Source organism: Vanellus vanellus, assembly GCF_965231255.1.
Source record: "Vanellus vanellus genome assembly, chromosome: 9".
Lineage (NCBI taxonomy): Eukaryota > Metazoa > Chordata > Aves > Charadriiformes > Charadriidae > Vanellus > Vanellus vanellus.
The window spans coordinates 23,549,270-23,566,976 of record NC_138914.1 but is presented as its reverse complement, the minus strand read 5'-3'; the positions used below and the strand labels follow the sequence as shown (position 1 = coordinate 23,566,976).

General features: G+C 40.6%; 1 protein-coding gene across 3 annotated transcripts in view; it reads left to right on the top strand.

The window, feature by feature from the left end:
- Positions 1-12,605, top strand: part of EFCC1 (EF-hand and coiled-coil domain containing 1) — a 54,207-nt gene extending 41,602 nt beyond the window's left edge. Inside the window, exons 4-8 of one of the 3 annotated variants that reach the window (XM_082487890.1) lie at positions 1,256-1,388; positions 1,682-1,847; positions 8,115-8,273; positions 10,526-10,595; positions 12,180-12,605. In XM_082487890.1, the coding sequence (XP_082344016.1) occupies positions 1,256-1,388; positions 1,682-1,847; positions 8,115-8,273; positions 10,526-10,595; positions 12,180-12,313 (662 nt within the window). In that variant the 3' untranslated portion in view covers positions 12,314-12,605. The remainder of the gene's footprint in view (positions 1-1,255; positions 1,389-1,681; positions 1,848-8,114; positions 8,274-10,525; positions 10,596-12,179) is intronic. The other 2 variants (XM_082487891.1, XM_082487892.1) reach the window with 2 other exon arrangements.
- The last annotated feature ends 5,102 nt before the right edge of the window (positions 12,606-17,707 follow it).

The following is a 17,707-nucleotide window of genomic DNA, read 5'->3' as shown; positions in this document are numbered from 1 at the left end:
GAGCGCGGCTGCCCCCCGAAGGGCGCCCTGGCAAACTCCGCGGGTGGCAGCGAGCGCTGCCCGCCGGCCCGCGCCTGGGCACGCCGCGCGCCGTACGCCTCCTTCGGACGGCCACAACTGCAAAATGGTGTTTCGGCCTCAACCGCAGGCGCTTCTGTCCTCGAAACCACCCTGCAAGTCGTTTACCTGAGAGCCTCTGCCGGGCGACTCATCCCCTTGAGCCCCCCCCCCTCCTGGGCTCAATGAACTAAATGCGCACAACACCGGTACTGCTACCGAAGGTCAAATGGGTTTCGGTATTTGAAGAAAAAACAGCATTTGACTTGATTGCTCTGTTAGACTTCATTAAACCTGTTTAATTGCCCGACAGTGATTAAGGTAAATAATTATAAAATTTAAAATCACGTTGACGTTAGCTTAACCTGATGTCAACTCAAAATAAACATTCAGAATAAAGATGCGACCGGTGCTTTCCATGTACTCGCTGTCTCAAAAGACGTAAGTTACAAGCATCATAATAGTCCTTTAAGTCTCAGTAAGTATTTTCTTGTGATAAAAAGGAGTTAAATGCACTATTTTTTTATAAGATACAGCTAAAGAGTATTGAAATATTACTATATCAGTACATGCTTACAAGTGTTATAAACAGTTCACTTATAATTTATTTGGCACGTGAGGAGACATGAGGCTTAGGTAAAAAAAATGTAACTAAACATTAGATAGCTATACAGCTAATATTTATATATTAAAATCACTGTCCCTTCAAAACACAGTAAGAGATTGAATGAGAGAACATTTGTATCAAATTCCTGCACTCTGAATAGGTGTTCAACTGCTACAATGACTACGCAAACCAATCTTACACAGTACAACAGTTTCTCGTTCCTCTTGCAAAGTGTATACTCAGTTGTAGTAAGAAGAGTAATTGCCCCCCCCAATACCACACTAATCCTTCACACTTATCTTTATGTTATAGTTACTCAAAGGAAAAAAAAGAGAATTTAAGTGAAAGTGTTACAAGTTACCTGCAAAAGACTGCTGAAGTAGTCAAAACTCTTAAAATGATGATCTTTGCTGAGGCCCCTTTGCCTCAGCTTTATAGGCCCTTCCCATGGCTGCTGAAGGACCCTGCGTGCTGTTTGACTGGGGTTCTTCAAATCGCACTTCTTTCTAGTCTCAGGAGTTTAAAAAGCCACAGCTGTGGCTCATCAGGGTTCTTGTGTTGTTGCTAAGCGGTTGTTGGTTTCTCGAGCAGAAGATCAGCTGTTCCGGTCTGTGGAAGGCCAGGCTGCCTCAGATGAAGAGGAGGAGAAGTGGGCGGGTGACCAGCAATCCCAGGTGGACCAAATGAAGAAAATACTGGCCAAGCTCCCTTGCTGTGGTAGCGGGTACGTTTCTGAGATCAGTGCTGTTTGAGTCCTTCGCAGAGGCCATTTCATGACCTGAAGGCACTATGACTCCAGTAAGAAGCAGTTACCACTATATGGCAAAATCGGCAGGCCCCTTTGCGCATCCTTTGCGGCACAGGGGAAACAACATGCTGGATATTCCTGCCTAATCCTAATTGGTGTCAGATAGGACACCGATTTGTGATAGGTGCTGTCAAGTGTTTTGCAGGAAAACTGGCTTTTACAAACAGCTTCATTGTGAGGTTTCACTAACTTTTTAATTTTTTCAATAGATGTGATGAAAAAATGTGGAAAAAGCTAATGTCTTACTTGGAGACCACCAATACCGATGGCTACGACACAGCCCCTACGGAGCTCACGGAGAGAATCACACAACTAACTGAACAGCTTGAGCTTAAAGGGCACGAAGTGAAGAAACTGGAAACAAATATGGAAGAGGTAACAGGTGCCAAGCTGAGTGTGAAAGAGTTAGTTATGCATCTTTGAGTAGCAGCATTTATATCCACATGCATTTATATTTTATTCTGGCCATTCTGCTCTCTGTTGCTGATGTTTCTCCCTGTGCCGTTAGTTCGTCAGCTCAAACATCCAGTGCTTTCCTGTAACACCTGCATTTCCAGGCTGGTTCCTCCCTGAACCTCCATTCCTTTGGAGGATGAGATGTACACCAGCCACAGTCAGACACAGGCTCTTCAAATCCTACCCTTTATTTAAATGGTTTAACATGTTCACTGATGCTGTGTTTGGGACCGATACTAGTACAGACCAAAGAGCTGCACATTAACCACAGGGTTGCTGCAGGCAGCTTTGAGTGGTTCCTCAGCTGCGGATGAAGCACTCCACATGTCCCAAGACACCCAGCTCCTCTGGGAGCACAATGACTTTTCAAGAAACCCCACCAGCTGGCTGAGCTGCAGGGCTCACCGCTTTGGAATCCTTCAGAGGAAATCATCCAGTTTATTATGGCTGGTTCTCAGGCTCAGACCAATGTATTCATAAATTTTAAAAAACTAGTTCCCAGGCTTAGCAGCACGTTCAACTTCCCTTCAGCAGAGGTAGTTAAAAGTCTCAGTGCAGCATCCTAGTAGTCCCGTGTGATCTTACCATTTAAATACTGCAAACTTCAGCCATTGATGGGCATAGATTTCAATGCTTGCAATCTTTCTGTGAAACAACAATAGCACACCATATGCATTGCTTTGGTCTGCTTTGTCCTAAGGCTCAGTTAGTGCTTGTTCAGCGTTTTATATCCCCTCTTTAAGAGGAGCGTAAAGATTTCAGTAGTTCTGGAAGGATTGTATTAATCGGTAAACTATTTAAAGTGAGAGTAAAATATTCAACTTCTTTACATGTTGCCATCCTTTGATTTTTATTACTATTTCATATCAATTTCCCCCTTGACTAAATTAAATGAACCACCTTCCTGTAGGTAGTGCCAATTTTCTTCTCCTTTTTTTCCATTAAGGTACTCATCTTCTTCTGCAGTATCATATTGCCGTCTTTTTAATCTCTGCTGATTTATATTAGTTCTGTGCACCTTGTTCAGAAATGTGCTATTATCAATAGATGAATACAAAATCCCAGGAAAAAAATGGAATCAGTTGGTCTTGATTTAAAGACAAGCAGGGAGGTGAATAAGACAGTGCCAACTCACTGCAGCACGAATTTAAAATCAGTAGGATGAATCATTTTGAGCCTGTTAGAAATTCATATTCTTAAACCTTCTTACTTTTATTTAGCCAGCATTTATTTCTTGTGTGCGGTTACAGGTTGTCGGGGTTTTTTTGATACTACAGAACAGACAGACAAGTAATAAGTAATTGCTTTCAAAAAGGTGACTGTTCCTGTAATCAACACAAAGCAAATTGGAAGACTGAGAAATTCTCTCTCTCATCTAACTTGCAACTAAATATACTGGCTTAATAAATAAACCACCAAGAACACTTTCTCTGATGACCTGACAAAACTACCTTATACATTGCTCTATATACTTCTGTTTGGACCTGCTTAATGCTGAAAATTAGACAAACAACAAAGCTAACAAGTAACAAACTCAGCAGGCAAGTGGAAAGCAACACTCTCAAATAGCAATTAATAATTGCTTCAGTCTAAGACTGCAAAACCAGGGGATAAAAGAGTTCTGAAATTTGTCACATCTAGAAAGTTCTGCTTTCCAACAACCAAACATTTAAAAATAGTTTCTACTGAAGACAGGGTGACGAAGGTGTCAGGACCTGGGAATAATAGATGGAGAAAACATGAGCGAATTCTAAAAATAAAGTGATAGGCTGCCAAGTGTAGTGTTGCAAAGAAATGCCAATGATTTTCTATAAAAGCTCACATGCAAACTGTCAGCTTAATTAAAAAGACAATTAGTTTATGACCTGCCATACAGGGTCAAATGAAAAGTTCATCCTAATATCACGCGCCTGATGGCAAGCAGCAGTTGCTTAAAGAAAGCAATGAGAAACAGTACAGAGGATTTTCCTCTTGGTATTACTCACCTGATTCCCAGTACACGAGGGACAGACACATCTTGAACTGGATGGTGCACGGAGTATCATGTTTAATGGCCAGTATTGGAGCTATTTACCATGAATTCACCTTTTCTTTCTTGAAAGCTAGTAATGCTTTTGGTATCTCCACATACTAGTTAGAAGGGAAGAGGTTTTGAGGATTTGGTTTTGTTAGCTTTAAACCTGCAGCCTGATCATCCACTGTCACCTCGGGTTTGTGCTTGGGAATCAGCAAATGCTCTTTCCCTCATAACTTTACAGACTTTTAACACCAGAAATATTACCTCGCTTATCCCAATTCCTAGTCTCCCTCAGCTCCTTGGTATAGAAACCGTTGCTTACTTCTGTTATTCTGTGTTATTCCATGTACTTTTCAAGCTCTATTACCCTTTTTGAATAAGAACTGAAAATGCGCTTAGTATTCAAATGCAAGCCCTTCATGGCATGCTCACAGTTTCTGTTGTGTCCCTAGTTCCTTTCCTGATAGCTCCTAACCTGTATCCTTTTGACCTCTGCTGACCACTGAGCTATTTTTGGGAGATTGCAGCTCTTCTGTATCTCCTTCTTGAGTGGCAGTCATCACTACTGCATAAGTACGACATTGTATACCTTTCCCACATGCCTTGCTTTGCATTATCAACACTGAATTTCCTCTGAGCTTTTATTGTCCATAGCTATTCAATATCATGAACTCCTGCTGTAATTCTTCACAGGCAGCTTTAGTTTTGATTACCCCCAAAAATTGTATTGAGAGCAATACAATTTGACATTCACCTGTTTTAAAAATTATTTATGAATATGCTGAACAGGTCAGCTCTTAACCCAGCTCCTTGGGAGACCCTAAGGATTATCCCCTTCCACTGTGAAACCTTCAATCCTGGTCTGTCACTCTGTGCTCTGTCCTCCCCTTTTAACCAGCTGTAAGTCCATGGCAGGACCTGCGCTACTGCCCTGTGGCAGTTGCTTTTTTTTATATCTTTGAGTCTTTGGTGATGAACCTTATCAAAAGCTTTTTGCAGATTCAAAATTCACTCTATCAACTGAATTAGCATTATTCATATATATTCATAGACCCTTTCAAAGAAATCTAATCGATTCCTCACCTTTTTCATCTATATATTCACCAATTCCCTTCCCCATTATGGTTCCTATCAATTTGCCTGACAGAATTACCGATACTTTTGAGGTGATTTGCTGTTCCTCAGATCAGCCTCTCTTGAAAACTGGTGCTACATTTGCCACCCTCCAGTCCTTTGGGAGTGAACTGATTTAAAAGTTAACCTGCACAACACGCTTCCGCACTTCATTCTGCCATTCTGTTAACTGTTTTCTCCCCATTTTGAAAATTGTTTCTCAGGTTCACTGCTTGTGAAAATGACTCTAATATGACAGCCTCCTTAAATATCATAGAAAATAGAATAGAATTACTTTATCTTACATTCCTTAAGGGATTTTTGCATATTAATTATTCGTTGTCCTAGATTTATTTGTACACACAACTCCAGAGCTCAGATTTTCCCCATAGCATTAATCCCCTTTTATAAAAGGGTTGGATATCAGCAGCTGACTTACTCTCCGAACTGGTATTTGGCAAGGTAATATTTCCGTTTCACAAACACGGCACAGATCCAAAACCAGGCTCTGCTGAGGGACTTTGACAGAGCTCAAAACAAAACCCACTCCTCTGAGCCCTATGACTTAACTACTGACCATCCCTCCTCAGGATCTACGTTTCAAAACCAGGTGACGCTTAACTATCATCATTATCTTATTGCAAGCGTTAAGGTAAGAACAGATGCTAGATGTAACCAAGCTAGGGAAGACAATGTGGGAGAATGTTTTAATGGCACACTGAGCCACTGTCTTCAAGCACAATAAGAAAAAAACCTGCATAGCCGTACATATAAATGAAATAAAGGTATGAGGAAACTCGCATCCTGATATACCACCAGGTGACTGTTAAGGTATAGCTGCCGTTTGCAAGCTATAGCATAGGAAATACAAACAAAAAGGGCTTTGTAGGAGCAGTCAAAATGAAGAGGAAAAAGAGGCCGCAGCAACAAATGCTTTGCCCAAATAGCACTAGTGGCACTCAGCTGAGCATATTGCCTGTGCTCTCCATAAAAACCGAGCAGCTGGTCCCGACACAGGCAGCTCTGGAGAACTCGAGTGGCGTGCATACTAAAGAGGAGAAAGTGTCCTTCTCCTATTCATGTTTGGATGTGAGACCCACTGCAGAGCCTACAGCCTTTCAGTAACCCCCAGCAGAGGACAGAGGCGTCCCTGTGTGGCTTTCCAAGAGCGGCAGTTTTGCGAGCATGACTAAAGCAGCAGCCAAAGGCAGCAGATAAGCGATGTTAGGGGTGCAGGGGCCTGACAGAGTGCAGGACCAGGATAGATGGGCACCCGCTACAAATTTCCATGAGCGTCTGGCTAATTGCATATTGGGAAAGTCTATTTTACACTTAAAAATAACGACCTTTTGACCTCTCCGTTATTTGACATGACACTGCTTCAGCTGTACAGGGGAACATTACTACTTCAAGTGTTTAGTACATGTCTACGCCAGGTGGTATTTGCAATGCGGAGGCAATCTGCAATATAATAAAGGAAACCACGTATTTAATTCAGTGAAGGCCTCCCACAGCCTCTAATTTGTGATGTCTCGGTCGGACTGCTGCCACGTTGGTGGTAACCAAGTTGGCTCTCCATACAGGAAAATGTTAGAATATTCATCTAAAAGGGGAGTTCAGACAGGGATGCTGAAATCCCCGTTTGACAGATGGACCAGATTAAGTGATCCAAACTTCTGTAGCCGTGGTATAGCTCAGAGGAGCTGGAGCACCTCACTGGGCAAAGCTCATGGAGAGCTAGTGGAACAGGCTGATTTCCATCTGATGGGGGAGTAAGCGCCAACTCACGCATACTATTAGCACTGTCAGAAACTAAAATGACCTTCTAGAAGGCGCAGCGTGGATCAGGGATTGTTTTCTTTTTTCAGTCTGACACTTGTGTTTTAGGGAACTGAAGTTCTTTCCCATTTATTAAAATTCATTAGGATACAAATTCCCGCCAAAAAAAATGTATTAAATAGAGTGCATATTAAGGCCTTCAGCTTTTCAAGTTCAACAGAGCCAGCAAATTTGGCACTTGGCCCATATGATTTTGTTTCTCAGTGTAATATTAATAAATACATTGAAATTGTTTTTGCAACAAGAAATTGCAGAATTTCATTTCAGAATGCTGGGCACAGTAATGATTGAGAAATAAGTTTACTTTTATTAATAAAACTGAAATCTGTCCATGCTCTCAAAGGTCCAAAATTAATATTTAAGTGACATATTTTCCAGGGAATGCTTTTCAGGCTCTTTTTAGCAACTTGGCCGTGTCCCTGCCACAGGCCTGGGTCAGCGACAAGCAAAGATATTTACTTTTGCAAATGATGTGGCAGCTTTGTAGTTCAAAATATGTCACTTAGATTTGGCATTGAAACAAAAGTAACATTTCAAATCCCGAACATTTTTTCACAGGGAGGTCTGAGACAACTGACAGGTCAGCTCATCTTTGGAAGGTCCAGGTCTGAGGAGACCCCTCGGGCTGAGGACTTCTGTAGTGTTCAAAAGTCCTGTTGACTCTGGACTGTTCTGTGCTTAGCTGCAAACCAGTGCTTCACCAAGCAAGCATGCCAGTGTTTTGCAGAACCAGAATCTTCATTTCTTTTATTCCTTAAGATGCTTTTTTTTTTTTTTAAATCAAAATATTTCAAGGAAATTAGCTATTTACCTTCTTGTTTCACTGAATGTACAGACGATAGATATGTAGGAGTTGCTAGACAAAAATATGACCCCATCGGTGAGGGCACACAAATTAGTTATGCTTTATAGGGGACAACAGGAATGCAAAAGATTAGAAAACTAAAATAGTAACGCTAGTACTTAACATTTCTGAATGATCTGCTTGCATCCAGTGTTGAATGAACTGCCATTACACGCAAGAGCAAAGCACGCATTTCCTAGCAACTATTGATTCTTCACTATGTAGGACGTTAAAAAAAAAATGTACTTCCTTTCAAAGTAATCTTCTGGAGTGAACTGACATTTATCAGATAAGGGGGAAAAATTAGCTTTGCAATTATTGGGCAAGAAAGTGAAAAGCTCCAGTGCTTTTAATTTCCTGTGTCATTGTCCAGATGAAAGGCCCATTGCTAGGTGAGCTGCAGCAAAAGGTGGAGGAGACCGAATTGTTGAAGATGGAGCTGCAGATGTTGGAGACTGAGAGAGTTAGGCTGTCACTGGTGGAAGAAAAGCTCATGGATGTTTTACAGCTTCTTCAACAACTTCGAGACTTGGTATGGCAAGAAAGCAGTCCAGAGACTTAAAACTGTTTTTGATAGTGTCCCTTCCAAACTAAAAAGGATGTTCATGCCTTCTATTCAGTACAAAATCTTTTACATCAGGAAACCTTTTTACATGTGTTTGCCCTGGGAACTGCCTGGCGGTTGCAGAAAACTTTTAGACCTCTACGGCTGACTTTCTAAGAGGCCTAGAGATCTCCTTGCAGGTAGATCCCCAAGCTTTTATTATCCTCTAAACAAAATTTCAGAGGAAGCAAGGAAACCAAAAATGCTAGTAATCAGAAAGGTTCTATAAGATCATTCTTCCTTCTCGAAAAGGGCCTTTGTTTAACTGCATCCTACAGTGGCACCGAGTCAGTATTAAAGGGATAAAACTCCGTCCTATATATCAAGAAGGTATTTTTTGTGAGAAGTTTCTTACCCAATTAATAATCCAAACATGGCCTTATAAAAGCTGATGTAATAACATGCCAGAAATATGTGGCCGGTATGGCAGTTAAGTCCTTTAGAAAACAAGTTTAAATCTCCTGTTTGGGAATGATAATAGTAAGGGCTGGCCAAAAGACCGGTGAACTGGATTGGGAGCCACACTGGACTGCTAGGAGCTAATTTCTTTGATAATGACTGAGGGTTCTCCTCAGTTTTCAGCAAAGCTCTGCCTAATCTGTGTGAGATGAGAATGTTTCCTCAGATGATCACTATACTTTGAAGTACGCTCATGTTCCACTGATGACTCTAGGGAACAAGTGCAATATCTCATAATTTGGTAACTTATTTTAGCACTTGACATAGAAGTTCTACTTTCATATTGCGACTCTGACACATGCATCAATAATAATCCGGTGAAGGATTAAAATAGTAAAGACTATGACTGGCAACAAAGCATAATAACCTTTTGTGTCAAGTCTTCAACATGTCATTCACTGGTCAGGTGTATTATTGCAAATAATTTCTGCTGAGGAGACAATCCATCACACCACGTGCCATATCTCTGTGATAATGGCACTTAATGCTAATCATTGCTGGAAACATGCCACCGCGTGCTGCCAACTCCCGTAGCACCAATACAGGCAACGATGCTGTCAACGAACAAGATAATTCACAGCATTCCCGGCAGAGTTTAGCAAGGATCCCCTAAATCCCTTATGGGATATTCATCAGAAACTGTGGGTTTAGGTGTCACTTCCCCAGCATATTCACATTCGTGTTTTAAATACCCCAAGCATCTCATTTGCAACAGAATCTACTGCAAAGCAATGACCGTCAAAGGCAAATGCGTGCTCTGTTAGGACGGTTAAAATCTCACACCGTGTTGCAGAGGTCACATGTAATCCCAGCTGGCTGCAAACCGCTTTTCACTATGCTCCAGTCCCCACTGAGGCAGAGACGCAGAGGTAGACGAGCAGCGTCAGTAAGCAAGGGCAGTGTTGCCTGAGCTGCTGGCAGATACATCGTCCTTCTTCCAGAATAGCTTCCATCTATTTTCACTTCCTCAAGTTTTAACAAGAACAACCTGTCCCTGCAGATACGGCGCTCTAAGTGCTAATTAAACTGATTGCAAGACCATCTCCCAGAAAGCATGCATTAGTGTTTCAACAGCAAATTAAGAGAGTTTATATTTCCAGACACATTATGTAACGTCCCAACAGATTTCTAATATAAAACTACCACTGAAAAAGACCATCCAAATCCTAAGTAGTTTTTACAATCCTCTCACTTTGGCTAATGTTTATTACATCTCCGTATACAAGTAACAGTGGGCCTGCCACATGACACATACAGTCTCTTCTAATTTGTTTATACCTAAAATGGTTCCCAGTGATTCCCAGAGCAGATGGGTCTGCGAGGCCTCTTTCTGAGATCACACCACCAAGTCTGTCCCTGCGCCTTTCAACACAGGCCTCGCAGAGAACCGAACAAGCTTTTGTTGTGCGTGCCCTGCTTGCGCTCCTAGATTTGTTTAGGCACACACTCTGGAAAATTCTGTTGTTTTCCACTGAATAACTGCTGTTTGTCTTTCTACAGCCATATTAAGGAACTGGAGCCCTCCACAAACTGCTATTACTTGAGCAGTATCTAAGATAAAATATTTGAAACTAAAGCTAATATCAGGTCTCATGTTATCAGGATTCAGTTTCATTTTGTTTTAATTTTCAAATGCAAATACACTGTGCATAGTTTTTTTGGCATACATTTAAAGTGGTGAAGGACATATTTGTGCCATAATATTATTTTGTTTTTTAAAGAACATATCTAAGCGAGCCTTGGGGAAAATCTTGCTGAGCACTTTGGAATCCTGCCGCGACCCCCAACCTGGTAAGAAAATAAATCACGTATAAAGACCAAGAAACATGCAAAGTGTCCTTTTGGGAAAAACACTAGATAATGAACGGAGGAGTAGGAAAAAGATATTTCAAATACTGGGGGACAGGCTAGGGAGAAAGAAGTACTATGCAAGAAGATTACCTGTAGAAAGTGATGCATTCTAGTCTGTGACACATTAGAAACAGGAACACATCGTGGGCTTTTTTTAGCCAAATTTTAATTAGAATTTGGCCTTAGGGAGACAATTCAGTATCCCACTAATGTCTGTAGGGCTTCATTGATATGAGAAAGTGGAAAACACGACCAAGTATGCAAGGCACCTATTTATCAGGTTTGCTACTCCACTGTGTGTTGTATTCCTCTGCTGCAACACAAACAAATATACAAAACAGAGTTATTTCTGTAAAGAAACTGGATCAAACCTGCACTCTAATAATAGCCTTTCATGTTCCTCTTAAGAAAATTAAACTCGCAAACTCCTCTCCCTTGACAATGGTCTGGTGCACCAGAGCCGCCTTTGTAGGAACCATACAGGGCTCACAGCCCGGAGGTTTAGATTTGATTACTTTGTTCCTATTAGCAGAGCATTTGTACTTACCTTCAAGAAATGAACATCCTGTACCAAGCCTAAGAACAGGGCTTTGAGGTGCAGACTGTAGTCAAAGACAAGATTATAAAAGACTAGATGTGGCCTGAGGGTTTAGTTTTGGAGAATATTAATAACAGTGATTTACGGAGAATAACACACAAACCATTCTGGGTTCTGCAGTTTCAAAGCCTTGTTATAACTAGTGTCCAGCAATTCAGGACGCAGGCAGCCCAGAGCTAAGCTGTGCCATTCCAGCATGGCTGCAGAGGAAGCAGAGAAAAGAAGGCAAAGACAGACCTTCGTTGGCTCCGGGACACCAACACAGAGAGAAACCATATCTAAGACATAGGTCAGATATTCCCCTGGTGAGCACAAGAGAAGAGGAGACTGTTAGTACCAACAGCTCACAAGTGTCCAGAAGGTATTACTAATTATCCTGCCCAGGAACAGACTCCAAGTGATGCTGCCGAAACAAAGTACCTCCCTCTGGAAGGGCAGCACAGCTCAGCTTCCTAAAATGACACCAAGTGAAGTAACCTTTTGAAGAGCTCTGTCCATTCTGCATCACTATTGCCATAAACAGCTCATCTTCTCTGCTTTTGATTTTCTGGCTGTGCACTTGATATGACTTAATCAGCTTTCCTAAGTCTTTGTAATCAAACATCTTCTTCCTCTTTGACAAGACTAAGTGGATGGTTGGATTGGGAACTCTCTATTATGACATGAAATAGTCTTCATTCACACAAGTATATGAGAACTCAGTGGACAATGAATCAAGCAAGAGAACTAGTAGAGAATGGTCCTTGAATCCAGTTCCACTCTCATTTTTATAGGGACAGAAATTCATTAATTGGTCTCAAAATTTAGATATTTTATGTGAATAACTTGCAATGGCACCTATGAAGAAAAGAGCTTGTGATACGATTGTTAAACTGCAACTTTCTCTTTTTGTTCAAATTATAATGTTTGCAATTTTCTTTTAAAAGGAAAAGCCCACCTATTCGAAGTCCTAGATACGCTTTACCATGAGCTGACAGCCTGTGAACTCTTACAACGCCAACCTCTGGAGAAGGCGCAGAGTCGCCAGTCCTTGTCCAACCCACTGGTCATCTCCTGCTGAGTAGCAGGGCCAACTACGACCCACACGCCCAGCCGAACAGCCCTTGTTCATTCAAACACATGATGGATCAATAAGATCTGTCCAATTCAACAGAGCTCAGCAATGGAGAAGAGTAATACAATAATTCAGCCATGAAATCAAAGGTATGCTGCTTCTGGGAAGAGCGCCAGCCAGTTCCTCAGCTAACATCAAGGCCCTCCCTTACGTGTACGAGCATTCACATGACGTGAGGATAACGTAGCAATGTCTGTCTCTGATGGAAGCCTAACCATCTTTGTGTGATGGCCCTGTAACTGTACCGGTTAACCAAATAAAAACTATTCCAAATACGCTGACCTGATCTATTTAGATTTACAGCCCAGGTTACACAGTGGCTGGGCAGAGTTTCTAGCTTTTGCCATAGCTCAGTTCAAAAGCAAAAGGCAGCCTATGTTATCACTGGCAAGTAAACCGCTTCCTTAACATACAAGTGACAAAATGACTGTATTATAAACACACACGAGTGTCTTCCTGTAGTGCAAGTTTTAAGGGCTCATGTACAAAATGTGTTTGTGTGTGTCTGTGATTCAATTATTCACCTTATTTAACTCTGAAGTTAGATTTGTTATTGCTCTGCTGAATTTTATATTTGCAATTACAGAGATACCTTAGAAATCTGCAACAGCCTTTCCCGACGATAATCGTAGATTTTACATTAAGAGTTCCATTTAACTGCTTGCAAAAGGTACAAAGCAATCTGGTTCCCAGGCTCTCAGGGAAAGGAATGGCTGAAACATTCGCTTTGCAACAGCTGCCATTGTCGTGCTAGCAAACAACACGCGCAGTGCACAGCTTTGTTCTCTCATTTAATTTCCCTCAATGCAATTGTAGAGAGACAAAACTAGGCCCCACTTGCAGACAAATTAATGTAAAATGCTGGGCCTAATCATGGTGCCATGTAGCATTTTAATCAGCAATAAAATAATTCCTGGGGGCAAAAGTAAAAAAGTAAGTTGCTTCCAAGACGCTTTTGCTGTTTCATTCAATTATCAAACAAAGAAACTAAAGAAGTGGAGTTCTTAAATGATCCAACTGAATTTATGTTATTAAAAAATGCACTGTAGATCCTTTAAGAATGTTAAATTATTTCCCTGAGATGATGCCAGCAATGAAATAAGACTGTTCAATTCAGAACTGTGCGTATATGAATTTTTCACATGAAAATAGTTTTCGTGCAGGAATCAGGTCCGTATCACAATGCAGTCTGGGGAATAAGAAGATTTCTCTTCCTTTCTATTCATAATACACTGTATAGCTTATACATACCTCCATCCAAAATTGTGATACGTTACTTAGAATTTAGACCCATGTTGTTAACAAAAATTTGCAATAGATATTTTCATTTCATCTTAGAGGAGGAAAAAAAAGGTGTTTTGCAAACAATGAAACAAAGTCTGTCCAATGGTGTTTTACCTGGTGTGGGGTTTTTTCTGGTTTAACAGAGGAAGATTTTAAGAATAGATCTATATTTTTAATGTTGATTTTTCATACAGGTAAATTAGATGGCACATATATATGTAGTGCAATATTCACCCTGTAAGAATGAAAACTGCATACTAATACTAAATGTACTACTAATGTAATACTAAGCATAATATACTATTATTTACTATATACTAAACTATATGCTAATACTATATACTACAAAAACTATACACTAAATGTGAAACAGATAAAAGTTAGTTCCCTGCTTGGGTTCGTTTTCTAAAAAACCAAGAACAAGTATCAGCTTATGTTTAGTGCAGCTCTCAGACTTACCCAGGAATACTGTAGACGTATAAAGAGAGAAGATGCCAGCAAATCATTAAATAAACGTGATCTGTGTATATAGTTAGCAGAAGAGACACTTCAGGAACAGGTTTATAATGCAAGTACATACCTGATTATGGATACCCTCATGCACTCCAGGATTCTTTTACCATTTAAAGTAATATTACTTACTGTATCCACTCTCTCTATATTATATATATTTATGTATACCTTGATTGCTATGCTAATTGTATACTTTTAGTATTTTTTTCACCACTAAGTTTCTACTTCACTTTCTCATATATTTCTTGAAATCTAGACTATGAAGTAAACTGATGTCTTAATGCCAAAATGAGGGAGGAGCAATATAATCTGTGTGAGTGTTGCAGAGCTTATCCAAGCAGCAGTTCGACTGTCATTAGAAACTAGAAAATGTCACTAGAAACCTGAACTGGTGTTAATGAAGATGCAAACAGCTGAGATAAATGGAAGCTTTTGTGAGTAAATAAACAGCATTTAACAGATATAAGAAGCAGCAAAATTAGCTTCAAATGCTGTAAATTTTTTTTCTTTAAGAAATGCCTATATCAGAATCATTTTTGATACATCAGCATATGCCGATTAATCTTTTACTAACAAAAGCGGATTATTTTAACTCCTAAAAGCAATTAATATGGAGCAAGTCAGACTTGCAGTATTTCCATGAGAAGAATCTGTTCTTCAGATGGGATCAAGAAACAGTCCTCGAGTCAGATTCTTGCTGGAAATCAGAAGCAAAGGAAAGCACTGTACTTTGAGAACCTTTCTTTGGTGACCTAAAAATTGATTTTTTTTCTTAAATATTTTCACCTTAATGTTTTATAGTGAGCCTGTCAGCAGTGTTGCTGAGGCCGATAAATATTCTATATGAACTTGTATAAACATGTGATTTTAAAAAAATGTAATTGAGAAATTTCTAGCTTGGCCTCAAAAGCAAGGAGGCTTCCACAGTTTGATTTACTATGTGGAACACGTTCAAAAGAGTCTGCACCGTAATCCTGGGGAGCAAACCCAAATCTCTACATTTGTTTAAACACCTAGCTTCTTAGGGCGAGTACTGCAGATTTCAGCTACCTTTTTTCTACAGGGAACATATACCAAGTTTAAACTGACTTTGTAAAAAATATTTCCCTGTGTGACAAAACCTGAAAAGATAACAAAGCACAGTTAAAAGCCTTCCATTTAAAAAGTACAACCCCAAACTCAGTCTCTCAAATCTCTGCAAACACTTTATTTTGTTGTATGTTTACCAAATGGTAACAAGTGGCCGTTTGCTTGAATGTTGACTTCTTAGGAAAGAAAAAAATCATGGAGAGAGGGCATGTGCTATGAACGTAAGTGCAATTCCCCATCTCAGTTTTTGCATAAGCAGACAAAGGCCGACAGAGCGTGCTTTCCCAACGTTTCTTTGTTCAATAGGAAAAACAGTTTGGAGGAGTACACGTGACATGTTACCAGGTGAGAGCAGAGCTCCGCTGTACAGTTTCCAACTGGTAAGGGTTACTTAGGTCTTCTCTGTAGAAGGGACCCGCACTACTTTGATTTTCAGTTAGAAAGCCACTGGGCATCTATAAAAGGGCTAAAACGACCTAATTATGCTGGCTTTGAGGCACTCTGGTTGAACTCTGGCCTTATACCATGCTTGAGATTTTACCCCTCCCCAGCATGCTCATTCCTTAATCTAGTAGATTTTTTTTTTCTCAAGAATAATTCCCTTCTTACAGAAAGAACAGTTTGTTTCCCCCCAGTTGTATCTGCTTGGGACTTCCTAATGCAATTCACCCTGGCAAAAAAGTTATTCTTCATCACCTCTTCTATATGTCCTTTCTTCCTTCATTGCTAATTGCAGAGCAAAAAATCCCTCAGGCTTCCAGATTTTGTACTTTAAGACTGGTGTCCAGTCTTTCCTCGAATGGGCTGCCTGGAGCGTTCTCAGCACTCCCTACCCTCACTCCTGCAAGTCTCAAGGAATGTGCCCTTTCTCCTGCTCGCGCCCCCAAAACCTGGTGGTCTAGTTCTCACAGACTTTGCTCATATAATGTGTTTGCATTTCCTTAGCCTTAGCAGTTCAACATTAGATCACCACAAATTGTGATCAAGCTTGCTTTCTTAGTAGTCACCATCTTAATTTATTAATTTTCTATTAAAAGTGCACATTGTCCCTAACAAGGAAGCTGAGACGTTTCTTTCACTGATCTCCACTGTGTTTCCACAAAGCAAGCTCTCCAATTTGACTTCATTCTCAAACTACTTTCTCCTCCCAATGCCCTGCTCACTTACCATTTGGCATATTTCTCGCTGAGGTAACCCGAGGGCCTGCACACTTCTAGCACGTTACAATTTTCAAGAAGAGTTTCCTCCTCCCAGTACTTTTTACTTTATATGGGGTATTAACTATTAGTAAATTAAAGTCCACCTGATGTATAAAGTTGTCCAATAATTGTCCAAAGCTCTCTCTGAAGCATCTGGAAGTGACCGCTTGTCATAGATCTTACACTGATTCACGAAACTTTTGCACCAAAACAGTGTGGCCGTCTCCAGCCAGAGCTACTCCAAGAAGGTGATGGTGTTTGTGCACACTTTTTGGAAGGAAAAAATCCTTGGCACTGGTATGTTTAAATTTGCTGAATTTGTTAGAATTAAATCTCCTCCCTTTCATGATACTAGCCATTAATCTACTACACGGTACATTTCAATGATGGAAGGCTGTTTAGATTTCACTCTTTGTTTCCATCTTACTGTTAAGAAAAAGGGAACACTTTCAAACAGCGTGTGCAAAATAGAATTGCTTGGTATAAGCAAATAACAATAAACATTCACAGCATGTGTGTGACACATCGCATTATCAGCCAAAGGGTTGCTCTTAGATTTATAATTTCATGGAGGTTAAGACATTGAATCCTTTAATGTTTACATTATCTTATTTGCTTAATAATTTTACGTATAATTCCGCATAATACAAAAGCTATAGAATGTGTTTCTTACTGTGAAATTCAATTGAAAATCATCCTTGTTTCCTGAATTACACTTTATTTTCAAGAGGCCAGGATTTTCAGTGTTCCATTTGTTTTCTACTCTACTTTTCTGGCTCTTCCACAATACACCAGCAGAAACACCCTTACCCATTTCCCACGGTACTGCCTGGTACGGTAGTTTGGTGGCCCTAAATTGTGGATTTTGCAGGCAACTGGCCAGACTGAATATGCATTTCTTTGGGGATGCTACCAGACCTTTCTGAGCCCAGCTTCCTCCCTGAAAAGAAGGAAGAGAGAATCAGCATTCCCCACGTTTACCCCAAGCCACCGCAGCACTGCCCGTTTCAGCCACACGTGTATATATCTGCAGCGGAGTGCCTGCAGGCTGCCCACGGGCAGTAACTCCCGGCCCTAGGCCAGTCTGCTCAACAGCACTGGAAATCCTGGTGAGATTTAGAGAGGCATTTTTCTGGCATTGCCTCAGCGTGCCACAATAGCTCAACTTCATTTTGTCCCCTTGACTTCTTTCAAATTAACATTTGGCCTTCAGGCTGAAAGTATTGGACACCGCACCTCGACTGGGATTACTCAG